The 10281-nt window shown below is 39.5% G+C and overlaps 1 protein-coding gene across 1 annotated transcript in view; it reads right to left on the bottom strand.

The window, feature by feature from the left end:
* The window catches only part of LOC112107192 (lipoxygenase homology domain-containing protein 1), a 198931-nt gene that overhangs the window by 132928 nt on the left and 55722 nt on the right, over positions 1 to 10281 (bottom strand). The window contains exons 16-17 of the mRNA XM_026659537.2: positions 8646 to 8777; positions 2456 to 2658 (exon numbers count right to left, since the gene is read on the bottom strand). Coding sequence (XP_026515322.2) covers positions 2456 to 2658; positions 8646 to 8777 — 335 coding nt within the window. The remainder of the gene's footprint in view (positions 1 to 2455; positions 2659 to 8645; positions 8778 to 10281) is intronic.

The raw sequence follows: 10281 nt of genomic DNA, 5'->3' as shown, positions 1-10281 counted from the left end.
CTTGTCACTCGGTGTTCAATACCTCTGGGAAGGTCTGAGACAAGAGCTAAGAGCATAATGTTAACCCAAATTCCTGTTTTCATTGATGTTCCCACAGGTTGAGCAGCTCATAGGGTATAGATGAGAGAGTTGGAGGATTCCAAGTTATTTACTGAGCTCAGTGGGAAGATAGGGAAACTTTAATTGTATTAACAAAACAAAATCTATCACCACACTTGGAAGATGATGATGTTATTATCCTCGCCAATGGTTCTCCATTTGATTCAGCAGTAATTTACTTCTCTGGGCTCAGATCCTGATACCCTCACCTACGTTGTATAGTACCTTACTCCATGAGTCAATAGGATCATGATATGATGATATTAGAGTCAGGGTGTCATTGTCTGGTTCTGAGTCAATAAACTACCGGTGTTATAGTTTACCTACTTGGAAAGTAGACGGTCGTTGTATGAAATGGAGCAACTTGATATATTATCCTTTCATTCAGAAACTCTGAATATGTATTACTGTCATGTTTTATGCCTATTCTGATTATTCTTATCCATTCCATTTGGTTAATGGTTCAGCTGGCCGGTCTGCCTGCCCTCTTTTGTGTCAGTGTCAATAGGCAATGTATTGGCTTTGTGGAAACGCAAGGAGTGATGTCCGCCTAGAACAAACTTAGCACCTGTTTGTCTGGCCAAAAGAAGGATTCCCTTTGGTATAATTAGAGAAGGGTATAGCCAAGTGTGTCCATTAGTATACTAGGTATAATATGCCCAAGCAATCTTTTCTCATGTGAGCAGCCTCAAAAGGGATTCAACAGGTAATGTCTACTTACATGAGTAAGGGATGTGATTCCTTTTATTTCTAGAGGCAAGGGTATTTCCACTTTCTGATAGCTGTCTGCATGAGTTTGGCAATAGGGAAGCTTTAGGAAAGAGATTCAAATTGCCCTGGGTTACCGTAATGCTGTCTGAGGCAGTTTTCTTCCTAGAACTCCTGGCTAGACCTCTGAGGAAGTCTATCATTTTAAAAATGAAAAAGTGAAGTCTCCTGCTTTAGCAAAGTGCGAGTGAAAACACATCAGGCTCAAGCACACAAGCAGTAAAGAGAATCAGTAATAAAACCAATCTTGCATTCCTGGCCCCATTTCAGTCGACTGCTATACTCACACTGATCCACAGGTACAAAACAATGTCACTTTGAAAGAGTTCTTACTCATTAGCTAGCTTTTGATGGATTTGTCTACTGCAGGCTAATGAGGGGAAATGTTTTAATTGATATTTATGTCAGGCCTGAAAGCCAGAGCGTCAGTGTGTGGAGTGTAGCGGCCCATGGTGCTGATGGAGAGATTCTTCTTTCTTCAAGATCAATATCCATAGGACACAGCTATAATGGATATCTATTTTATAGCAGGACAACTGGTCCATATCTTAGGGAATCTATGGACAGGGAGAGAAGTTAATATTGCAGACATGCTATTACCCAAAACTGGTTATAAATTATTCACTAGTGAGGAGAAAGGAGTTCCCAGTGGGTCGTAGCTCTGTGAAATATATACTGTACATATTTCCAAAACTAACATCACAGCTAATAGCCTCGATGCTTAAGCCATATTAGTACAAAGTACTTATTAATTATTATTATGGACAATAAGGATCTTGGTGTGAGTCACAACTACAATAGTATAGAAAAAGCACACAGAGCAAGTTCTAGTACATGATGGGAAGTATCATTTCTGGTTAATTCATTTACACATGGCTTCCAGCTGGAAGACAACAAAAGAGGATATGTCCCTCCTATAAAAGCTTTGTGTGAGAGCCAAGAGAAGCTTTAGCCCTTTGTTAATAGCAATTTCTTCCTTCCATTCTACCTGGAGGTAAGCTCCTTTACAAACTGGATCCTAATTATATTAATAAAGTCAACGGCAAAACTCCTTTTGTTTTCATTGCAGGATATAAACAGGATCAAATCCTGACAATGTAACATGCATGTTATTGCAATCTATTAATACCATGTATAAACCTTTTACATTTCAGTCTTTTATTAGGGCATTAGTTAGCTGGAAAACAGCGAGGTTATGACTCTTAGCAGAGCCAACCATGCCATACTCATTTCTGAGCCATGATTACAACAGTGTATTCAAGAATGCATTTCATTTCTAAAGATCCTGTAAATGATACACATCTTTCAGTGGATATGATTTGTGCAGAGGTAGATGGTTTCTAAGACTAGTTTCAAACCAACTGCCTAAACTAATTGCCTTAAAGAAAGCAATTTACTTCTGCAGTTTTCCCTGCTTGAGAGAAAAGAGTATTTCCTCTGCCACATACTATATATATTTAGCTGATTTAATGCAGAATTCAGAGACATTAGATATAGATTTATTTATGCAAAACATTTTCCCTATCACGAGAGAATTATCTTTGGAAAGGTATTCAGTAAAATAATGTTCCCAGCCTTCATTAGCTACCTGAAATTCATCCTCCTGCCTGGGAAGAAAGAGTTGCTCCCTGTTGTCCTTGCCAAGAGTTATTGGTCCAGCTACTCCTTTGTCTCCATATATCCAGAGTGTGACATTTGCTTGAGTTCCTCCATTTCCTGTCAGCACTGACACTTTCCATTCATCATCTGAAGGAAGGGGATACTTGGTACCTTGGGTATTTTTCATTTCCTCTGTGAAATACAGAACATTAGTGGTAAATCAAAATTGACATGAAACTGACAGTCCCTGTTCTAACATCAGCACATAAAGGAAACATAACAGAGAGAGGATTGTATTTTTTCACTGCAAGTGAGGGAGCCTAAAAAGATTGATTTAGGTTTCTTGTCTAGTCCAAAATGTTCTGGTTAGCTGAAGATGAACTACTAAAATCAAACTGGAAAAGACCAAGCATCTCAAATGTGTACTAGCCTCCCCATCCCTACAATGTTCTATGATTCAATGGAAACACCAGCTTCTAAGATCTCTTTACCTAGCTTCATTGTGGAATAACGCATTGTCACAATCAGAAGATGAAGTCAGAAATTTAAAAACGGAGAGCGATAAAGTAAAACTGAAATATCTGTCTGTTGCTTTAAAATACGTGCAAGCTAAATGGGGTGAGTTGAATCATATATTTCTCAAACAGCTATACAGACAGGTGTTCAGGAAATTTCTCATTCAGGATCTGTTGCTGTCAAAGGTAGCAAAATGAAACTGAAAAGAGATCCTGTATAATGTACTTTACTGCACTGCTTGCAAATAGAGCAGGGGAGGTGGGGTGCAGAAACTCTTTCTGTGCAAGGCCATCTCATATGCTATACTGGTTCTGTTGTTTTAGAATAAGTTAGTTCCTACTTCTTTAGAGGGGTAAGACCATGACAGTAAAAAATTTTGTGGTGTGAAGGCCCTCACTATCTTTTTAAAACAATTGTATAAAGCGGAGTACTTTTCATTTCCTCCAGCATTTAGGATAATTCAGCACTGGTATCAACAGGATCACTCATGTGCTTAAAGTTAAGCTTATGCTTAAGTATTTCCTGGATTGGTGCCATAATACTCAATTTGACAGAATCATTAATGCCTGAAAGCAGAGTCAAATTAAGTTTCAAATTAAAAAAAGTGACTATCTGAGGAAATTAAATGGAAGAACAGCTTTGAACTCAGTAGTTCTTCAAATACACGCAAGCACCCATTTTTAATTTTACCCTTCAAAAAAAATTAAACTTTTTACTGTGTTTAAAGATCAGATTCTAACTCACAAGTCACAAAATGAGCATAACATACCACAGATCATCAGCCCCAAAGCACAGACCTCTGCCATTTAAGTTAAAAGAAGTAACCCTATTGGCTTTCAGGCATAGTAGGTTGTTAGCCTCTATGTGGATTAGTCACTAGAGAAGAACACAACTTATTACAAGTAAATTTCACAAGCTGATGGCCTGACCAAATTTAATTTTGGAAGAGAGATAAATTCACTTCAATGATTGCCTCCACTGATCTTTCACCCAGTGTTGAGGATAAAGATGTACTTGCAAATCTCAAATGACAAACCTGGAAGTGAAGCATGAATGAATGGAGTCTCAGCAGGGAGGAACATAATTTTGAGTATTTCTAATTCAAATGGATTAGCAACAGTCATATGTCTGAAATATTATTCCTTCATGGGGTAGTGCTGTCAGCTAAGTGCTGTCCACTTACATAGGAAGACACCGTCCCTGCTCTGAAGAGTTTGCAATCTATAGCTAACTGTTCTGGCCCAAGGGGAAGATACTGCAGTAAAAGAAAAGGCTGATAAACATTCTATCTGCATAAATACATCACCAATAATATAGTGCAATCCACTACTGGAACAATAAGATAGAAAACATAAATAGCTGAAGAATATGTTCTCTAAGGGCATGTCTACACTTACTGGTAGATCGGCACTGATTGCAGTGAAAGTCGATTTAGTGGGTCTGGTGAAGACATGCTAAATTGATGGGAGAGCACTCTTCCATTGATTTATGTACTCCACCTCCACGAGAAGCATAAGGGAAGACAACAGGAGATGCTCTCCTGTCGACACAGTGCAGTGTAGCCACCATGGTAAGTGGATCTAACTACGTCGACTTCAGTTATGTTATTCACGTAACTGAAGTTGCATACGTTAGATTGATTTATTGCGGTAGTGAAGGCCAGCCCTAAGAGAGTTCCCACCAACATAAAACTCTCTTTAGGTTCCACATTGATTAAAAACTATAGTACCTCTTGATATCTGGGTATATTGTTTTTTATACCAAGGACAATTTCCTTTTTGTTTGTTAAGCAGAAGAAGAAAATGAAAATAAAGTATTATACATGACACTTAAGTTTGAAATGCCAGCCATAACTCATCTCATTGTATATTTCTGTTAGTATTAACAAGAGTACTTAGTGAAAGACAAGACTTTGACTCTTTTGGATTTGTTTCTTATTAAGTGTATATAAGCAAAAAAAATTCCACATTAACTTGAAATGTCTGTGAAACAAAGTGGGTAACTAAAAAGAAGATGGATCAATTTAACACAGTCCTGATTTTTCTTAGTAAGTTCCTCAGATATCACTTTTATTGTATTGGTAGCTGTTTTATGAAAAGCAGTGGTAATCAAGGAAAGTTATATAGTCAATTTTATCAAATGTATGATCTAGTTGGATCCAAAATATATTTAACTTCTGAAATATATAAAGAAAAGGGTTTTCCTTTAACACATTAAATCTCACATTTAAACCAAATGATTCAGGTAACTAAAGACCTGACTCTGCATTGGGATCCACTAATACAGACCCTTGCACCTGTGGGGAGTCCCACCGATGCCTAAGGAATTTGATACAGAACCAAGGCCTAAGACAACCAAAGGCCAAATTCTGGGATCCTTATGCAAATAAATCAGAGTATCGCCCTAGAGAGGACTGCTGAATTTGGCCCAGAGATTGTAAGCTATTTCGAGCAATGTCTGCTTCTTTTTTGTTTGTTTGCTTGCTTGTGTTGTATATTAGTAGTTGTCTGTAAGGTGCCAACCAAGTTATGGCACTGTAGAAATAATAAATAATGTCATAAGAAATGCTGTTTTTATGGGATTTTCAGCCATTTGGCGCGCAGCTGATAGTCACTTGGCCAGGGGTTGCAGCTGGTTATGCAGCTCTCTGATCAAGGGCGTAGCCACAGGTGGACCTGGTGGGCCACAGCCCACCCACTTAGCATCCAGGCCCACCCAAATCTGAGCAGGGGTGTAGTGCTGCCACAGCGGCCCAGAGCATCACTTGGGCACCTGAAATTGAGGCTGGAGCTGCGCGCCCGCCCTTGAGAAAGCTACGCTCTGGCAGCTCTGCCTTGCTGTTTTCTGCGCCGACCCATGCGCATGCTCAGCTCGGCAGGTGAAGCCCTGTGTCTGGGGGCACCAGGGCTGGGAAGAGGCTGTAGCATCAGGTGAGAAGCTGAGCTAGCACAGTGTCGGAAGTCGAGGGCCACCCAAATTTCCACTCCTAGTTATGCCACTGTCTCTGATAGTGGCCATTTAGCCCCCTCTTTCATTGTTGCACATATTTATGTTTCCACCACAGGAATTTTTAACATGATTTCAGAAACACAATGGTGAATGATGAAGATCAAAATTCCCACATCAATTCCCACACTTGTGAGATCTCACAGGATTCCTGTGATCTCACAGGGAAAACTTTACTGTCCAGAGGCCACCAATGAATATATAATTGGGCATAGACTTGCATTGTCAGAGAGATGGTCTGAACAACTTAAAGAGTTACTGTAGATGTTCTAACAGTGAATGTTAGGGGTATAGCTGGGGACGTATACTAAACATCTACTTACAGAATCAATTGCCACCCTTCTGTGAATACTAACTTGGGGATTTAAAAACACAATCAGTGTGTTAGGTCAATGTGGATTAAAAATCTTTCAACCTTCAATGATTCCCCCCCCCCCCCCCCCCCGAAAAAAAAACTGTGAAAATCCAGTCACCTGTTAAAATACTTCATAGGAAAATATTCTTCATAAAAGAAACATTTTCTTTGAAAGACACAGTCAACTTTTGTATTTCCATTTAGTTTGCATAGACACAAAAAGGACCCCATAGTTATTACTGCTCATAAATACTCCCTACAAAGTATTATAGAGACTTTACCTGAACCATTTTTAGGGTAAATATCTCCTCTGGAAAATGATCCTGGGCATCAAACCCTAAAATCATTCTGCTTTGTTGAAAATATGTTTAATGGCGTATGTGTTGTTGCCCTAGATTTTAGATTCAACATACTGAACCATTTTCTGACAATCTATGACACACGCAGAAGGCTTTTGGTGCGACACAATAGTGCAATACCAGGTGAAGTCTAAGGGATCCGAAACTGAAATAAGTGTTCTGAAATGAAAACAGGAGTGATGCTGCCACAAAGATGTCTGTGCTATCCACAAATAATTAGCAATAATTAGAAATAATAGTCTGCACTGATTTTAGTTAAACCAGGAGAGTTTGGTGCAATCCTAATCTTGCACTGCATTTAAAGTCTCCTCTGGTATAAAACATATTGCTCCCGGTTTCTGCGTCCCCTGTAAATTAGCATGCTAAAATTTGGCATTTTGTTTATATAGGCAAAACGGTACCTAAATTCCACCAACGTCAATCAAAAGCAGAATTGGGCAACTCAATTTAAGGGCCCTAGTTTGACAATTAGGGATCCTCAATTTATTATCTGGTGGGGGTGGGGGGAAGCTGTCCAGCAAAATAGTGCACATCACTAGAGGCTCTACAACCCCAGCGTGTCCCCTCCACAGAGGTAGAGGAAGGATGGAAGAATTGCATAACTGTGGATTCTCCATCCTGCCCCCCCATGGCCCAACCTACCTCCCACACATGGATCTGAAATATAGGTGGACCATACAAAGCAGAGGTCTGTTCCCCTACTCCACCCCACCCGCCTGACCCCTTTCTTGAATAGGGGAACTTTGCACCACCGAGATAAGAACAAGATTCTCCCTTCAGAGAAGGCTCCCACGTGGGCTGCGTGACCTTGTCCTGCTAAATCAGACATCTTTATAGACTTTGAAGAGAACATGAAACTCCTGCAAACTGAGTTCTCGGCTGCTGCAAGTTTATTTATTTTATTTCGTTCCATAGCAATCCTAGGACCAGGGCAAGAATTACTATCAAACTGCAATCTTTGTGGTTGAAGAGCAGACATTTCCATTTAGTTAGAAATACAGGTGGTGTTTTGTTTTGTTTTGATTATTAATCTCTTAAAAAAACAATGGTTTAAATTGAAGCGGTGGGGGTGAAATACTGAAACTTTAAAAAAAAATAAAAAGAGAGATTCCAAAATACCCGAGTTTTCCATTTCAAACACTTCTCACTGTAACTGGTATCACTGGTGAATCGCTGTTATTGTTTATATTATGGTAGTGTCCACAATCTGCTAGGCACTATACAACACACACTAGAGAACCAACCCTGCCCCAAACAATATGATCTTAATCCCTTTATGCCACTCCCAGTGTAGCAGGTTACTGGGTGGAGAGAATTGGTGAAGGCTTGGGCAATGCCCAGTTGATTGATGGCTCCTTGAGGGCCACAAGCAGACATGGATCAGATCAGCATTAACAACTCCTCACCCAGTCAATCCTGGGCACAGGGACTCCTCATCCACACCCAGTGGATATTGGGTGCAGCAGAGTACTGAGGCCAGTATGTATTGGGTCAAGAATCCTTACTCCCTTCCCCCAGTAATTATACACAACAATATGATGCAGCCATATCCAAACATTTTTAAAGGTAGTTAGTGTCTCATCCAAAGCCCACTAGAGTAAATGGAAAGACTTCCATTGACCTCAATGGGCTTTTGTATTGGGCCCTACATTGTATTAGCACAGTTATATATTAGTAGGGAAAAGAGCTGGGCTATATTATAATAATGTATTCAAAACCAGCATAGTGAAATTAGTCAAATCAGTTATATGCTGACTATTGGCTAACCAATATGATAAACTTCACTGCTTTTTCAGATAACAAGTCTGTTAAAGAGCAGTTCATATCCACACTGTACATTGCAACAGTCTAGAAAAGCCATTTGGTGTCATCCCTAGGGTAGGCCATCACAAAGACACAGAATCACAGTACTGCAGTATAGATTTTTGAAAACTATTCCTTACTTGCAGGTGAAGAAGCTGATGGGCTCTGAGCCACTGGCTTCTGGGCTTTTGCCGGTTGGTGTTCAGATTCTCTGATCCCTCCCTTTGGTTGGCTGGGTGTCGCAGATGTTCCCATAGGCTTTTCCCTGCCAACTAAAATAACAAAATGTAAAGTGTGACACTACCAAAAAATCATTTGCTTCTCCTATTTAGAAGCTACCCATGTATTCAATGGCAAACACAAGTAATAAACCTTACAATTGTCAGACAAACGTACAAGATATACCAAAATCTTTTCTCTGTGCATTGCATAGATGTAAGTAATTGGTTTTTATTGCTAGCAGCAGGCATAAAAAAAAGAAAAAAGAAAAAAAGATGGCATGCCAATAAAATCCATTCACCGCTTTGCGATTCTAAGCAACAATTTAACATTGATGTATGAATCAAATGACTCGTTCAGATGCTGTTTTCTTGAGGTTAAGTCCCTCCACTGATGTTTTCTTGCTTAAAGGGGGCCATTGCTTGAAATCTCTTTCAAACAAAACTGCCAGTGGCCATTTCTGAACTATGAAATAGCAAAGAGACAAATCTTGGCTGCTCTGAAAAAAGCATTAGGTCCTTTTATCTTCTTTTATTAAGAAGCAAGGTATTTTAGGAACCAACTTTCATACCTGAGTCTAAAATGGAGTAGCGATTAGTTTTATTATAGCAGTACCAGTTAGCATTGCTTTAGTTAAGGCTTTCCATTGAAAACCCTTTTCTTCATGGGTTTAGGAGGAAAAATTATTCTCTCTCGTCTGTGTGGTATATAGTTACTCAAATATTCTGCTCCTTCACCCCCAACCACATGCACGGTGCACACACTGAACTTCCAGTGATGCCACGGTTATGATTACTTTGATTGTAATGCTTCTGTGTACCTTTGGAATTGTTTAAATAATAATATAAACTGTGTGCTATAATACAGTCTCTGACTGCTGATTGAGGTATTCTTGATGAGTTTATACTGCTTGTATCTGGGGTTCCCAACTTATAGTCAAAGCTTGATGGTCAATTCATCATTTTTATGGTCTCTTTCATTTTTTATCTGAAATATCTTTGAACTAACATCCACAAGATATAAAAAGCTGTGACCGTACCGGTTTCTGCCAAGTACTGGCCAAGTGACTATCAGCTGCAAGCCAAATGGAAAATAAAAAAGGGCTCTGAATGGTATAAATCTTTATCAACTGGCTCATATATTTCATTATGGGGTACATCAAAGCACTCTATGGAACTTTTAGTGCATGACAGTAGGGTCCACATGGACACTTCATGAGTAGCAGGCTAGTGCAAGGTAGATTTACAACCCAGCCAGCCGCAAACTCAGTGTCTGCATAGACAACCCCTGAGTGTGACGAAAATTGGATAATGTGTCACCCCATTAAACTACCACATCAGAACCAAGAACTGGTCTTTTTAGGGAAACATGAAGGCTGGGATTTGCAAAGGACTTTAAGGAAGTTAATTGCCTAATTCAATAGGAATTGGGAACTTAAATTACTTGGGCCCAGATCCTCAAAGCTATTTAGGCTCCTAACTTCCATTGAAATCAATGGGAGTTAGGTAATTAAATACCTTTAAGGATCCAGGCCCCAGCTCCTTTGAAAATCCCATC

This window comes from Terrapene carolina, unplaced genomic scaffold, assembly GCF_002925995.2.
Source record: "Terrapene carolina triunguis isolate 2854851 unplaced genomic scaffold, T_m_triunguis-2.0 Scaffold58, whole genome shotgun sequence".
NCBI classification, from domain to species: domain Eukaryota; kingdom Metazoa; phylum Chordata; order Testudines; family Emydidae; genus Terrapene; species Terrapene triunguis.
This window is presented reverse-complemented; position numbering and strand designations above follow the sequence as displayed.